We start from the raw sequence: 17,196 nt of genomic DNA on the forward strand, positions 1-17,196 counted from the left end.
TATTTTGAATGAATAACCAAAGTTCGATTTTTCAAACTAATTCGGTCGCTTTAGCTGTGTCGCTTGATATTGAAAGCCGCCATGTTGGATTTTTTGTTGGATTGGTCGAGTTCGGCTTGCAGTGGCTAGAGATTGGAAGCGTGCACTGGTGCGCACATTCTTCCAGTTTCGACCATGTCTGATCTTTCTTGGCTAGGGAAACTGCAAAACATTTCTCTTCAGTCAGCCTTATCATTATTAATAAGCTGGTGGGTTGTTTTTATTTTCTGGGCATTTGTTTTTCTGGTTGTTATTGCGAACATGGTCATATTATTGGTGTTCCGAATGTGTTTTAGCCGTCGTGCGCCTCACATGCTCGCTGCTGTTTGTGGTTGCTCAGTAGCATTCTGTGGTCACGATGCTCAGCTTCTCCTAGAACACGCGGGTTCGATCGTGGTCGCGGCAGTAGCGTTTTCATAGTGGCGAAATGCTAAAGGCTCACGTACTGTGTGATGTCATCGCAGATAAAAAAAAACTTAGGCAGTGTAGTTAATTTTTACCTAACAGGCGAGAAGTTGCATGCATCTTTTTGTGACCGGCATCAAGTTTTGCTTTGCTTAGTTCCATGGAGCCATAAACTATGCTGTCTGCAACAGTCGGCGGGTCGGCGGCAGCGATTGCCAGCGATGTTACAGCAGCCCAAATAAAACCAAATTTGCTTGTTCCCAGGAACAGCATGGAGCATGGCATTATTAGGGATTTTTTTAGCCTTTGCAAATCTGAACAAAAATTCATTTTCATGGCTTGACCTTTTTTTCTTGACTGTTCGATTTTTTTTACTATTTCGCTGTCCCGGTCAGGTATGAAAAATCGGTTGGTGACTGTATTTCTTGGCAATGCAAGAGCTAACTGCCCAGGGTGGGCATGAGTGCTAAACACGAGCGGCGCTCTTGAGCCAGGCATTGAAGACCTTTACCCACCGGCTATTCTTTGATAATTCTTTTTGCTACAGTGATGCTATTGTGTGGCACAAGTGTAGTATTATACCTCATGAATTATGCAGAGCGAGTGGTTTAAAAGCCCACCTGTTACAAAGCGCTCGGCCATATTTAATTATTAGCCTCAACATGAATAAAGTATACAGCTGCACAGGTGTACGTATTGTCTTAAGAGTGCATAATCGGTACTTCGCAACTGTATTTGCAGTAGCTATTCTAGGAGAGTTTAAAAAGGCAGCGATTGCGTACTGATGTTCCTTTTCTTGTAATATGGTTGAGATGTGCACCTGGAAGCAGAGAGTGGCCAGCGAATGGGAATGCCATGTGAACGGAGCACATTTATACTATCGTGTTCCAGTCCTGAAGGCGATGCTTCAGCATCCTCCTCAAGTTTTTTACAAAAAGCTACAAAATGCAACAATGCAAAGAGCTACAAATGCATACGTCAAATAACTCACGGCCCTCAGTCCCCAGCAGCTGCGAAGCAACTGACCATGGCGGCGGTAAGATCTGCAACGCAGCAGAGGGTGCTAAGAATCTCTGGACTACAGACCGCCATTGGAACCTGAACTTGGCAACGTTTAACGCTAGAACCTTATCTAGTGAGGGAAGTCTAGCTGTACTATTCGAGGAGCTAGAGGGTGTTAAAATGGGATATAATAGGGCTCAGTGAGGTTAGGAGGACAGATGAGGCCTATACTGTGCTACAGAATGGGCACGTCCTTTGCTATCGGTGCTTGGCAGACAGAAGAGAACTGGGAGTGGGGTTCCTAATTCACAGAAACATAGCTGGCAACATAGAGGAATACTATAGCATTGATGAAAGGGTGGTAGGTATTGTAATTAAACTCAATAAAAGATACAAGATGAAGGTAGTACAGGCTTACGCGCCTACATCCAGCCATGATGACGCTTCAGTTGAAAGCTTCTATGAAGACGTGGAATCGGCAATGAGTAAGGTAAAAACACAGTATACTATAGTGATGGGCGACTTTAATGCAAAGGTAGGGAAGAAGCAGGCTGGAGACCAGGCAGTAGGAGATTATGGAATCGGCACTATAAACGCCAGAGGAGAGCTATTAGTAGAATTCGCAGAACGCAATAATTTGCGGATTTTGAATACCTTCTACCGAAAACGAGAAAACCGCAAGTGGACATGGAGGAGCCCTAATGGCGAAAATAAGAACGAAATAGACTTTATAATGAGTGCACACCCAGACATCGTGCAGGATGTGGAAGTGGTTGGCAAGATACAATGCGGTGACCATAGAATGGTACGGTCTCGAATTCGCCTAGACTTGAAGAAGGAACGACAGAAACTGATACGCAAGAAGCCAATCAACGAGCTAGCACTCAGAGGGAAAGTACAGGAATTCAGAGTGTCGCTGCAGAACAGGTACTCGGCTCTTAGTGAGGAAACCAACCTTAGCGTAAATACAATGAATGATAATCTGACGAGTATCATTACGGAGTGTGCAGTGGAAGTTGGAGGCAGGGTAGTTAGACAGGACACTGGCAAGCTTTCCCAGGAAACGAAGAACCTAATTAAAAAGTGTCAAATCATGAAAGTGTCAAGTACAACAGACAAAATAGAACTGGCAGAGCTTTCGAAGTTGATTAATATACGTAAAGTACGCGATGTAAGAAGGTATAACATGGAGGGAATTGAACACGCTCTGAAAAACGGAGGAAGCGTCAAAGCAGTGATGAGGAAACTTGGGATAGGCAAAAGTCGGATGTATGCACTAAGGGACAAAGAAGGCAAAATAACTACCAATATGGATAGGATAGTTGAAATAGCGGAGGAGTTTTACAGAGATCTGTACAGTAGCTGAGACAATCATGACCTTAATACTATAAGTCCTAGCAGTAACCCAGATGACACCCCACCAGTAATGATAGAAGTCAGAAAAGCTTTGGAGAGCATGCAAAGAGGCAAAGCTGCTGGTGAGGATCAGGTAACATCAGATCTGCTGAAAGATGGAGGACAGATTGTGTTAGAAAAACTAGCCACCCTGTTTACGAGGTGTCTCCTGACGGGAAGGGTACCAGAGTCTTGGAAGAACGCTAACATCATCTTAATACATAAGAAAGGAGATGACAAGGACTTGAAGAATTACAGACCGATCAGCTTGCTCTCTGTAGTATACAAGCTATTTACAAAGGTAATTGCTAACAGAGTAAAGAAAACATTAGAATTCAATCAACCAAAGGAACAAGCAGGATTTCGAACAGGCTACTCAACAATTGACCGCATTCATACTATCAATCAGGTAATAGAGAAATGCTCGGAGTATAACCAACCACTATACATAGCCTTCATAGATTACGAGAAGGCATTTGATTCAGTAGAAATATCAGCCGTCATGCAGACACTGCGGAATCAGGGCGTAGATGAAGTATATATAAACATTCTGGAAGAAATCTACAGGGGATCAACTGCTACCATAGTGCTTCATAAAGAAAGCAACAGAATACCAATCAAGAAGGGTGTAAGGCAGGGGGACACAATCTCCCCAATGCTATTTACCGCGTGCTTACAGGAGGTTTTCAGAAGCCTAGAATGGGAACAGTTAGGGATAAGAGTTAATGGAGAATACCTTAGTAACCTGCGCTTCGCCGATGACATTGCATTGCTGAGTAACTCAGGGGACGAATTACAACTCATGATTACGGAGTTAGACAAGGAGAGCAGAAAGGTGGGTCTGAAAATTAATCTGCAGAAAACGAAAGTAATGTACAACAACCTCGGAAAGGAGCAGCGCTTCGAGATAGGTAATAGTGCACTTGAAATTGTAAAAGACTATGTTTACTTAAGGCAGGTAATAACCGCAGAGCCTAACCACGAGATTGAAGTAACTAGAAGAATAAGAATGGGATGGAGCACATTCGGCAAGCACTCTCAAATTATGACAGGTAGATTGCCACTATCCCTCAAGAGGAAGGTATATAACAGCTGTATCTTGCCGGTACAGTGCAGTCCACTTATAACGATACCACATATAACGATATATCGGTTATAACGATGGGTCGACTTAACAGTCTCATTTTATGCATTGGGGCTATGGGGAAAAAAACCATATATAACGATATGTTATCCACCGCATATCGGATACAACGATGAAAAGTTTGCCGTGGACGGCATGTTTCATTCAGAATAATCGTAACATTTACATTGATAAGTTCTTCTGAAACGAACTATGCCGAGACAAGACGAAAAGTTAGCGTAGGCGAGTACGTATCTGCCGCCACTGCAGGACAGCGCCGGCAGCGCGTCCCGGCCGTTCAAAAAGCCGAGGAGAGCATCGCGAGTTGGCGCGACGCGCTACAGATGGCGCCAGCTGTGTCACGTTTTGCGCCTCGCCGCGCGTCGACCGCGGAGAGGCTGAGAGAATTAAAAAAAAAATGCGAAAAGCAAAGCGCCGCGCTCCGCGGCTCCCCGCCTTCTACAACGGCAAGCCGGCAAGCTACTCGTAGGTTGCCGAACGAAAGCGGGAAAGAGAGAGAAAATAAAAAAAGCGAAAAGCAAAGCGGCGCGGCGGCATGGGGGCGGGGCCTCGTTGGCATTCCGGCTGTGTACCTCTGGCTGTGCTTTCTTCCTCCCACTGCTCCCACTCCGCCGTCGGTCAGTCTCTCTTCCTCAGCGAACCCGTGATGCGTTCTTCGGAGTAAGAAATAAAGTCTTGTTTTTGACATCCTACTATCTACAATATTTATTAATTGGTGAAAATAGCAAAATGAAGCCTGGAGCTACAAAAGGTACGTCCGGCGACAATTTTTTGGCGGCAGTCCAGATATAACGATCACCGGTTATAACGATCATATTTTTAGGTTTTCTCGATATCGTTATAAGTGGACTGCACTGTACTTAGCTACGGAGCAGAAACCTGGAGACTTACAAAGAGGGTTCAGCTTAAATTGAGGACGACGCAGCGAGCAATCGAAACAAAAATGGTAGGTGTAACCTTAAGAGACAAGAAGAGAGCAGAGTGGATTAGTGGACAAACGGGGGTTAAGGATATCATAGTTGAAATAAAGAAGAGGAAATGGACATGGGCCGGGCATGTAGCGCGTAGACAGGATAACCGCTGGTCATTAAGGGTAACTAACTGGATTCCCAGAGAAGGGAAGCGGGTTAGGGGGAGACAGAAGGTTAGGTGGGCAGATGAGATTAAGAAGTTTGCGGGTATAAATTGGCAGCAGCAAGCACAGGACCGGGTTAACTGGCGGAACATGGGAGAGGCCTTTGTCCTGCAGTGGACGTAGTCAGGCTTATGATGATGATGATGATATAAACAAACTGAAGTTCAACATACTAAGCCGATCCCGGATATATTAAACTCTGATATACCGAATTATTGGCTATATTGAACAGTTGAAAAATCTCCTTGAATTTGACACACAAAAGTATGGGACCGGTGCACCAGTATATTGGAACTCCCGCACAGCGGGACATCTGCTATGTAGCACACTGTGCTGCGCCGAAGCCCAGAAAGTGCATTTTTCCTAGCAAATATTGATCAATTTTTGGCCATGTTCTAACAAGTTCTGATCCGTTTTCGTGCCTAAGTGACGTAAGGGTGGTGCCATTTTATCGCGCTGCTCTGGATTATTGCGCAGCACTAGCGAGTGCTTTGGAGGTCTTAATATGCGGGCATAGTGTTTTTCAAAAAGAACGATTGCCGAGGACACCAAAATGAGAATGCGAAGTGACTCTGCTATGTCGTTGCAATGTTCACATTCTCTTTCTTTGTAAGGACACAATGGCATGCGAGCCTGAAAAGCATGGCCTTCGAGATTCGCAACCTCATGACATATTTTTAGTGTTTTCAGTTGTTTAAAACGCATGTCTCGGAGGCTACGCTTTTTCTAGCTTTTCTAATTGAGGCAGCTGAAAGCAGCGGCTGCCAGCGACAAAGCCATAAGTGACAGCGATATTGTCAACGTGTCAATGGTGGGAACTTGGCGTGATCTTTTGCTCCTTGTGGACTTGTGTACTTCTCGCCATGTTTTGATAAATCTTCATTCAGGAGTTGAACAGAAGGTCGAACCACTTGAAAGAATAAAAATTATGACTGGCACTTGGAGCGACGTCAAGTAAAGCATCGTCCTAAACTTTCTTTGCGGGCTAGGAGACGACTTTGCATGCATCATAACCACCGACAACATACGGTGCCTCAGCGAATTCTGCCCCCGCAGGAGAGTCTGCACAAGCAGGCGTTTGCTGTGTGGCGACACCACAGACCTGAGCTAACCGAAGAGGGAATTTGACTCTCTCCTACGCTTTGCCGTGCATGGCATTGCCATGTTCAGGGAAAGGGGGATCCTGTGGCATTGCCATGTCCACTGAAAAGGGGATTTTGGGGGTTGAGCCATTGCTGGGTGATTGGACTTTTAAGGCCCCCTGGCGGAGCCAATATACCCCTTTGGCCCCGGCTTCATGTGGACGGCACCCTTGGGCTTACCCGCCCTGGGAACATCGGAAGTCGCCTTTTCCTTTGTCCCTCTCCTCTTAGCTTCGTCTTTTTCTCACATTGCTTATCTGTCCTGTCATCTTCTCTTTTTCGTATGCTTCCAAATTTCCTGGCGGCAAGGGTTAACCTGGTGTAGCTATCCAAATTGGGATAATTATAGTAAGTTATAGCCACGATGCATGGCTGGCATCTGCAAGTGTTTATTAAACCTTGTAGTGTCCCCTTGCTGGGCTCTATGATGGGTGGCCGCCATCGACGCCGAATTGTAAACACTTCATATGGCAAGCTCTTTCCCCCCTACCCAATCGCTTCCTGAAGAAACATTCGCACTAGTCAAACCAAAGCAAACTTTTCCAAAATATGATGTAATCCATATCCAAAACTACAACAAGAAAAGTTTGTGCAATTTCACCATTCTTTGTATCAAAAACCCTCACAGAAGAAATTGGTCCAGGTTACAAAGTCACAAAGATGGGATTTGGTGACCTCCTTTTAGAAGTTCAAGACAAGGCTCAATACGACAAGCTATCCAAAAATCATACAATTGGGGGCCATTCCTGTTTCAGTGGGCCCACACAGGTCTATAAATACAGTGAGTGGTGTCATTTCCAATAATGACCTTTTCGAGCTGAGGAAAAGTGAACTGTTAGGAGTATGGCAAGACCGAAGCACTGTGAAGGTACAGAGAATAATGTTCAGGTGTGATAACAAATTCCTACAAGACACATAACTACCTTTGGAACCAGCGACCTACCAGAATCAATCGAAACCGGGTATTGGTAAGCTCTGTGTCAGACCATACATTCCTAACCTCAGTCGAAGTTTCAAGTGGCACCGCGTGGGTCGTGAATCAGAATTGCGGAGGGTGTGCTACTTGCGCAAAGTGTACATCCACCGAACACACGTCAGACACTTGTGCTTTAGCAACTCATTGTCCCAACTGCAAAGGACACATCCCACCTACTCACAATCATGCCCCACATGGAGAAAAGAGAAAGAAATATTAGAACTCAAGGTCAAATTCAACCTGCTATTCCCAGAGGCGCGTAAACAGTTTTCTGTTCATAAGCAGTTGGATCCTTCTTTCGCCGAAGTGGCACGGTGGAGGGCCGTGCCACATTTTTTGGCGCTTACGACATACACCTGAAGTGTGACCGTGGTCGCAACAGCAGTGCCCTTGGCTGGAGCAGCTTGTCCTGTTGCGCCCCCTGCTAAACAGGGCCAGCAGACTCCCGTGTCTGCTGGACCCCGGCCCACTGCAACCGCAGTTCGTCCCAAACAACTGGGAACAGTTCTGCTGAGCAGGCACCATCAACCACTTCAGAAGAGTCTTTGGGGGCCCTGTAACATAAGGCAATACTTTTTGTACACACAGCACCGCACTACATTAGAATGGAGACTCAAATACTACAGTGGAACATCAGAGGACTGTTCAGAAACCTTGCTTATGTCTAACTCCTACACGCACACTCACCAAAAGTGCTTTGTGTCCATGAAACACACCTATAATCGAAAAACACCAACTTTCTACGCCACTACATTATTTTTCGAAAGGACCGGGATGCTGCTTTTGCATTATGCAGTGATGTTGCTGCTATAGTCAATTAAGGGATTGCATGTACACACCAATCACTACAAACATCTCTTGAGTTGGTGGCAGTTTGAGCAGTTCTTTTCAATAAGCTCATCATCATCTCAGCTTTGTCTACATACCTCCACACCATCGTAATGAAAAACGGGAATTCCAGTCCTTAATAGCTGAACCTCCAGAACCCTATCTTATCCTTGAACTTTAATGCTCATAGGAGCCTCTGGCGTGACTCGCTGCAATGCGCTAGGTGAACACATCAAACAATTCCTTTTTCTCTTCTGGCGCATGACTCTTGAACATACGTCGACAATGTGTAGATAGGTTATAAATCATGCAACTTTGCAATCTGCAAGCGGCCAGTCTAGCTTAGTTTGACGAGAAGGCAGACGAGAATGGGTTCACTCTTAATCCGCTAAAAAGCACATCCGTTTAATTCACAAAAAACAGAAGTCTCCATCTTGATCCAGATATTGACCTGCATGGTCAGTGGCTACCAGTTAAATCTGAACAGAAACTTGTAGGCATAATTTTGGACAAGAAGCTCACATTAGTACCTCACATTAAAAACCTCAAAAGCAAGTGCCTGAAAGCAACGAATGCACTCACAAGTTTTGTCGCACACATTGATGGAGCAGTGACAGAAAATACCTGATGAATATTTATAAAAGCCTTGTATGCATGTGTCTAGATGATGGGACAATAATATACACACTCAAACAATATGTTGCAGTGTGCTTGGGGCCAGGGCACCGCGAGATCCAAGGCAACATGATGGCTGACCAGCTTGCCGCATCTGTTCATGAGAGAACTGCCAATACACCCATATCTATCCCGGCGCTTGACCTGAAACTCTCTCTCAAACTAAATCTCGGAGATTACTGGCAGGGAGCACGCGGGATAGACAGACACAAAAGAAACTACACGTTATGAAGCCACACTTTAGTAATTGGCAGCCAGTATCGAAATGGCGTTGCACAGAGGTAACACTAACAAGGCTTAGGATAGGACACACATACATGACACGCTCACTCCTTTTGTCTAGTGGCAACCCACCACTGTGTGAGAGATGTCATGAAGCACTAACAGTGCTTCTTGTTTTAATCAAGTGTAAACAGTTAGACACCATAAGAAGACACTTTTTATTACCCTACCGACAGCAGTTGCCTCTTCACCCGGCAATGTTTGTCGGTAGGGAACCACTTTTCACACATAAATCATTGTTAGAATTTTTAAAACACGTAGGTACTTTTACGTCATATGCCCAAGAATTCCATCGCATGGCCTCCGAAGAGAGGTTGCTGCTGCGGGGGCTACATCTTCACCATTGTTTTATTGTCACAACTTTTTACCATTTATTCTTCCTACACAAAGCTCACATCACTGCCATGATTTTAATACTTCTGTGTTTTAACCCGCGTCACTGCCAGGAATTTTAAGGTCTTTATACAGCCACCTACCTCTATCATTGTTCCTATCACTTCAACAATGACCTAGCGGTCTTTGGCCATCAAATGGCCCTTGCACCATAAATCACTACACATTATCATCCGTGAATTCTGCAAGTAATCACTGTTTCTGGCCACCGTCTCAGACAGCGAGCTACCTCATCGGTTTAGATGACGACATAGCTGTTTCTGACTGCATCGATGCTGAGATCGTGGCTGCGTTGCCAGTGCTGCGGAAATCTAGTCTGTGGTTATGATTATGCCAATGCTTTCTCTACCGCCGCTAACCAGCCTTTTCCCGTGCATTAAAGCTTGCATTGGCGTTCTGAGTCGGTGAACGCTGTTGTGGGCAAAAGAGCTGAATTCAAATTTGAAAAGCTTCATTGATATTGAGGATTACTCGAACTTGACTGCGCTCCAAAAGCAAGACAAGTTTACGAACTATTTTTATGCGAAATTAAAGTGTGGTAACTTGCAGTTCACACCTTGGTCGTCATTATACTGTGAGTGAAACGTTATGTTAGTGCTTGTAATAATTTTCGAAGCCTAAAATGCTTTAATTTAGGCCTAAATGTAGATATTTTGTATTTCAAATTATCGATACTGTTGAACACAGTTATATCGAACCCACGTATATCGAATTTTCGGGTATATCAAACTCGCAAGTTATCTCTTGAAATTCCTTTGTAAAATTATAAAAATTCGCACGTTTATATCGAACAGTATTTTGACTTCGGATATATCAAATGCCACGCGAGCTGGAAAGTGCGCTTTAGCACTCACCCTCCCCCCCCCCCCCTCGCAATTTCCACGGCAGCGCAGCTCTGCGCGCTAGTTGGAAGGGGCACTTTGGCACTCGCAGAGCCCGGCGACTTCAGCGCAGCACTATGCCTCCGCCAAAACCCGAAATGCTCGAAAAAAGGTAAGGGCGAGAGGGCTCGGACTGCCTAATCTCTAACTTGCGGAACAGCTTTTTTTTTTTTCCCTCTCTCATGCTTTTTCCGTGTATCCATCGCGTCAGAGAGCAGGAACCGAGCAGGCAACGTCCTCCTGTTATCGCCTTTTATTTTTTGTTGCTGTTATAAGAGTTTTGATCAGCCAATCACAGCTCGCACCTTTTACTGTTGCCCCTTAGGTGACCATTGCCTCGCGAGCGCTTTGTTGCTTCCCCTGTCACGTCGCCTACGTGCCACCACATGTGCAGCATTTCTTTTTTGCGTGCGTGGTGTGCAAAACCGCTGTGGACTCCTTGAATTGTCGACTGGTCGTGTAGCTATGGCCAGCATCAAGAAGCGCAAGACCCTTGACCTTGGGACGAAGTTGAAGGCTACAGCGTGTTGAAGTGGGCAAGAAATGTTCAACTGTTACGAACGACTTCAGGATACCATGGAGCACTCTTGAGTACCTTGTTGAAAAACAAGGCAGATATCAAGGCAAAGGCGGCAGAGCAGCGAACGTCGGGAGCCTGTCATGTGCACCATTCTGCCCACAGAAATGTAGAAAAGGCACTCTATGCCTGGTTTTTAGAAGTGGGCACGAAGAACATTCCGGTGGATGGCCCAATGCTCATCACCTAGGCTAAATTGCTGCTGCACTCAGTGAAGCAACTTCGCTGAGAACAGCGGGTGGCTTCACCAATTTAAGCAGCGCTATAACGTCGTTGCCAAAATCGATTCTGGCTGAAGCGAAGCAGCCAGCAGGCAGGACATCCAGAAGTGGATGACGAAGGAGTGGCCGGAAATCTCCGTGAAGTTTTTTCTGTGAAGATACAGTGGAACTTACGGAAACCGGTGAAGACGACGAGTGCATAGACGACACGTTTCGTTAGTCGTTGTCCCGCTTCCTGGCAGCAGTTCCACGCAAAGTGTCTGCGGACAACTTCGTGGAAGCGGACTGCAATGTCCAGGCCGACAACTTATGTGACGAGGAGGATCGTCCGAACGAGGTGCTGGCTACACACGCGTACTCTGGCACTGAAGTGTGGCGACAGCGTTTGGCATCAATACGCTGTTGTATCGACCACATGGAGGGAACCGGGCTGTCGCACCTGGACAGCCTTGATTAGATCGAGACTGGCGTCTTCAACATTTCAAAAACGAAGAAGCAGGCCATGAATAGCAATTTGTTTCACGCGAATAAATCATTCTGCTGCAGCGTGTATGTGGAATTGGTTGTCATCCCTGAATGCGCCTGTTATAGGTGGTGATCCACTACAGGTAAGCTCTCATGGCCTCTAATTTTTTTATATCAAATTTTTCATATATCGGAACTAATTCGTGATCCCTTCGAATTCGATATATGCGTGTTCGATTGTATATCGAACTATCTCGCGATTCCCTTTGAGTTCAATGTATCCCGTATTGACTGTTTGTGTTACAGCCTCCAAAGACAATTTTTTTACTCAGGGGTGAAAAAGCTGTGCTATCTGTGCCATCGTGTGCCAACATGTCTACCTGTGCCATTCTGCACCATACCACCCCTGCTGAACCAAATTCACTTTCTCAGCAGCTTACTGTGCTGCAGAACCAGTATTTAGCTGCAAGATGCGAAAGGCATGAAACGTCATGCCCGGAAACGTGGCTGAAACATTGTCTTTTGGTCTAATCGAAACAGTTATTGCTTCGGTTTCGTAGAGGCTATCAAGGCTCCAGCAGTAGCCATGAACTATGATTTTAATGGCACTATCATGATTACAGCAGCGTTCTGTAGAGTTACACAATATTGGATTTAAATGAGTTGGCTGTGAGCCTTAAAATTTGTTGCTATTGTATTCATTGCTTCACCCTTTTGGTAAAACTGTTTTTTATAACTTGACAGCAGCGTTCGAAAAAGAAAAAAAAGATGGCTGAAACTGTACTCAAAAGATGAGGATTTTTAATCTAATGCACTGGCATATCTATAGGTTTGTGATTGGCCCCTCTTCTTTGTGACATCTATTTATCTGTTATTGACAATCTCATTTCCACGAGCCTTGCATGTGTACCTCTACGTAGAGTGCATCGTGATGTTGACGATTACTTCGTGCATGTTGAAAAAACTGGACAAATGTGTTTTGATTACAAGGTTGAAGTTGTGCTCAATGTCTTCCAAGAGCACTCCTGGGGGCTCAAATTCACGTTTGAGTTGCCTTAAGACAATGGCATTAAGTACTTAGACGTTCGCTTTTCATTTTTTTATAATGTTCATATTTGCTGGTGCTATTGGCCCAGGACGCTAAGAATGTCCTTTCTTTTGATAGTATGAATTTGAAGTTATTAAAAAGAGGAATTACCACCGGGTATATTCAGGCTGCCCTTAAGAACTCATGTGAGCACAAGGGTGAGGTCAGTCTAAAAAAAACAGAATAAAGAATGCTGGATATCTCAACACCATCATCATACCCGTTTGCCAAACCTTCCTGCAGAAAGTAAAGTTAAACAAAACAGGACCAAAAGAAAAACAGAATGACGACCAAAAACTTCTGCATGTTATACCATACGTATATAAGGTATCTCACAATTTAAAGAGAATGGCAATCAGATATGATATCAATTTGTTTTCTGCCCCTTGCAAGCTTTCAAAAGTGTGTGAACTAGACAGCAACAGGAGTAGTCGATCATGCAACATTCGTCACGAGAATAGGCTTACTGAATGCCAATCTAATATGTATGAATACCGCTGACATGTGGAAAAATAAAGATAGGACAACCTGGGAAATGCGTCAGTGACCAAGCAGGACAGCATGCTTTCAATGTTAAGAATAGCTATGGTAGTCTTATGGCTGTACACTGCAAAGAATGTAAGGGCAGTCCTCTGTTTCATAAAACAGTTTTTGAAAAAAAGCCAGAACAGAAATTGAAAAAAAGATTATAGAATAATTTTTTATCAGGAAGGCCACGGATCAATGCATCAGGACGCTATCATGTCTCCTTTTCGAGAGAGAGCATTATTTTCTCAATTAAGAGTATTTCTTCATGGTCACACATGTGTAGTTGCGCGTGAGCATTGCTCTTGCACTCCATATAAAAGTGGTAGTAGCACCTCCAATAAATTTAGTTGATAGTCAGCACTCTTGCCTGTCGATTTTGTATCTTCCTACAGTTATCACGCTGTTACTACAATGCAACCATGCGAGGTTGGTGTCTGGTTCCCAGAACAGCCTAGCAAAGACAGGTGCACATGACTGCTCATAGAGCGCATGCGCATATTCTCATTCATTTGGCTGCTGTGCTTTGCATTTATCAACTCGGTGGTTGACACTCACGCGTTCAGGTTAAAAAAAAAAAATGGGGAGCTGTACAAACTAAAAGAGTCATAGTTGCACCGCAAGGGCTGGCAGCTAACTCTTTTGGATCTGATCTCACTTTACTGTACAAAATACTGGTGTACGAGAATATAGCTGCATCAAGGAGATCAACACTTTTCGCACAGTCTCTTCGCAATGAGGGCGCAACATTTGGAAGTGTATGTGTGCCGCCAGCTGATGGCTGCCGAGCTAGCGTGCACGCCAGTGATCGCGACCGTGCCCCTAGGAGCAAAGTTCATAGTTGTTGCTTGAGGGACACCTCTCCCTACTCCCTCACTTCTTTTTTTCATGCACTTTCAATACGGGCGAAGCGCTTCCTCTCTGCTTAGACTACAGGCCTCCCGGGTGGGGGCATGTTATTACAGGTGCCCTCCGAGTAACTGAGATGGGCCAGATCGTTTGATCTCTGCTAAAGCCACATTCATCGCCCTGCTCGTGCGCTTTTACCCATGGATAGAACTTACGATGTCGAAGGTATGTTATAAATTTGGAAGTTATACGGGACATGTCGGCAATAGCAAAGGCCCGTCGAGAATGTCTGTAATTTTTATTGCAATAATAAGGCTGTTGCTCCATTTAGCTGAGTGTTTGAAAAATTCAGCATTGGAGAAATGCTCCTTTACAGGTGCTTTGAATGGGGCTGCATTTGCTGTGAATGTTGTTACTGCTTTACACTTGCTTGAAAAGGCACTCCTGGCGGCTCCATGCCTGCTCTAAATCTTCCGGCTGCTCCAAGCCTGCTACAAAATGCACTTTTTTCTGCGCCTGCTTCAGACCCATCTAAGCTGTTCCACTCTTTTTTACTGCAACAAAACATCACCATGGTCTTACCTTTGGTACAGCGTGCAAGCAGCCATCACATTGGCAGCAAAAGCTAGCAGTGGCAGTAAGGCTAGGAGTAGCAGCAGCTCTGGTTGCTAATGTCACTTCCGGAAGCAAACCTTTTATCATAATGGCCAAGAGCACTGGCTTGCATTCCTGTTTTTGTGAACCGTGTGTCCAGCAGCTAGGCTGTCCGTTATGGACAGATAGCCAAGAAGCCTAGACTGAGCACAGATTTTTAAGGCACTGGAAAGTGGAAAGTGATGGGGCACTGTTACAGTTGCTTCGCTAGAGTGAGGTTCTACAGGAATATCAGCTGGCCTTGAACCCTGAGCAGCATAGTGCAGTGCCAATACCTGCATATGTGCCTGAGCATGTGTCACAAGAGCATCAATACTTTGGCGTCGCCTCCACACAGTGAATGCCACTGTTTCTTTCATGTGCTTCCTTACATAATATGAATGTTAGAAGCAAAAGCAGCAATAATTGTAAGCAGGACTTGCCTTGACAATGTCTGTACTCTGAAGTACTTTTTGCTGGGCTAGTTGGTGCATCATAATGAGGAAAAAAATTAGACGCCTAAAACATTACAAGATTTCTTCCTATTCCCCCAACTATGCCTCTGTTTCAGAGACGAAATTCTGGACACATGCACACACCATCAAACATGGTTCTGAATGACATAGGCTGGGGTTTCCGGCAGGGGCAAACATTATTTTCTTGTTGTCCTGGCGTGGCTAGTTGCATTGGCTTGCTATTATTTGCATAATTGAGTAGTGGGCTATGTAAAAAGTTACAAACAAATGCCCTTTTTGTTTATTTGCACAATATATGTCTTTTGTTCTTTGAGCTGGAGAGACCCCACTACTAGGGGTGTGTATACGAGTTCAGCTTTTTCTCATGACCTTTGGGACTTTTTGTTTCCCTTAGTGGACAACAAGCCTCTACTCGCAGAACTTGGCGCTGTTGACAAGTTGTTGTCAATGCTGGCCGTGGAGACATTCCCTGTCGTCTTCAAGCTTCTTGGCACATTACGCATGCTAGTTGACAAACAAGGTATGTCCTGGCCTTCCTGTTCGTCATGTTTTCTCTATTACAGTTTTAGTTTTAAACAAGCTGCATTTAACAACTTTTACCAGGTCTGCTGTAGATGCATTGTATTTGTAGGCTTATGCCACAGGAGTGAAGAAAAGAGACGGCTTAACTATAATCGGCGGCAGCAGGTAACGTGAGCCGGGGCTGCACGTGCCAAAGCCGAGTGCCATATTCATTTACTTCACTTTTGGTCGCATGCTCTCTAGTATGCGTGCCACCCAAACAAGGGCACTATGCATTCATAATGGGCAGACAAAGAACTTCTCATTAAGGAGCAGCCTAATTTTCTAGACTTGTGTTGCTTGGAGTTGATTTTCTCTGGCTTCAGCATTTTTGATTGTTGCAAGTTCTTGAACATACTCAGTCGTTCATACCTTATCACCTTGGCCAACTTTTGCATTGGCATGTTTTTCGCAGAACTGGGGTGTGTGAAAATTAATAGCCTTTGAAACGAAGTCAAATAAAGCATTGAAAACTTTTTTTACTAGTTTTTCAAGTATTGGACAGTCTACTTATTAATCTAAAAAAAGTGTTTGTGGCTGTATTCAACATGTTTCTGTCCTTACACTTGACATTATAAAAGCATGTTTTATCAAGAGCACGAACGAAGCATTAGGAACAATTAAACAGCTTACTTGCTTACTCAGCATAGCACAAATGGTCAGACATTATTACAATATCATCTTAAAGATAGTACTGTGAACCTTTAATATCTGTATGGCTTCATATCAAGTTTGAAATTCGTCCCAGCTACAGTTATAGTTGATTGTAAAAAGCACTTTTTTTTCTATTTTGCAAGTCATTGCAGATGGTACAACATTTGAATAAAGTAATTAGTCGTCAAATGTGTTCAGATGTAATCTAAACTGAGTACACAGGTCCAGCATAGTTCAGTGCCTGGCCATGGGCACTAAAAAAAGCCTGGCCATGGTGACTGCGTTTTGATGTAAGCAGAATGCAGGACATGTGAGTGCAGGATACTGCAACGTGGTGACACTCGCTGTGACTCGCTTGGATGTCTGCTGTGCTGTTGCATCAGCTATCAAACACGCGGTTCGTGGCTTCACGAGGTGTAAACTTTCATGACTGAACTTAAGGTCACTCGCTATGTGTTCTGACCTATTGGGAGATAATATGCTTCGTTCGGGCAAGCTACAGAGACTGGGCTGGTCTCAAGCATTTCGTTTTTCATGAAACACCCCATGTGGCCACCCTGTGTTGAAACATAACCGTGGAACAAAAAATTGGCTGCAAATCTGTGTAATTTGCTAGCAAAGGTCGTTGAAAGACGAGAGTCTTTGGTTTGGAGAGAGAGAGAATCTAGCGTTTGTTTGATGTGCTACGCGAGAAGATTGGTGAGTAGGCACTGCGGGATATTTAGATGCCATGTGGCAGTAATTTCAAAAAATGACAATTTTTCTAGAATGCAGAGCCGCTTTGGTGGCAGCACAGGGTCGTTTTAGTGAAGCATAGAAAACACCCCCTTTTTTGTTCATATTATCGCATC

General features: G+C 44.5%; 1 protein-coding gene across 3 annotated transcripts in view; it reads left to right on the forward strand.

The window, feature by feature from the left end:
* Window positions 1-17,196, forward strand: part of vimar (visceral mesodermal armadillo-repeats) — a 124,737-nt gene that overhangs the window by 53,457 nt on the left and 54,084 nt on the right. For all 3 annotated transcript variants that reach the window (XM_037428550.2, XM_075878157.1, XM_075878156.1), the window contains exon 11: window positions 15,525-15,650. In XM_037428550.2, the coding sequence (XP_037284447.2) occupies window positions 15,525-15,650 (126 nt within the window). The remainder of the gene's footprint in view (window positions 1-15,524; window positions 15,651-17,196) is intronic.

This window comes from Rhipicephalus microplus, chromosome X (assembly GCF_043290135.1).
Source record: "Rhipicephalus microplus isolate Deutch F79 chromosome X, USDA_Rmic, whole genome shotgun sequence".
NCBI lineage: Eukaryota > Metazoa > Arthropoda > Arachnida > Ixodida > Ixodidae > Rhipicephalus > Rhipicephalus microplus.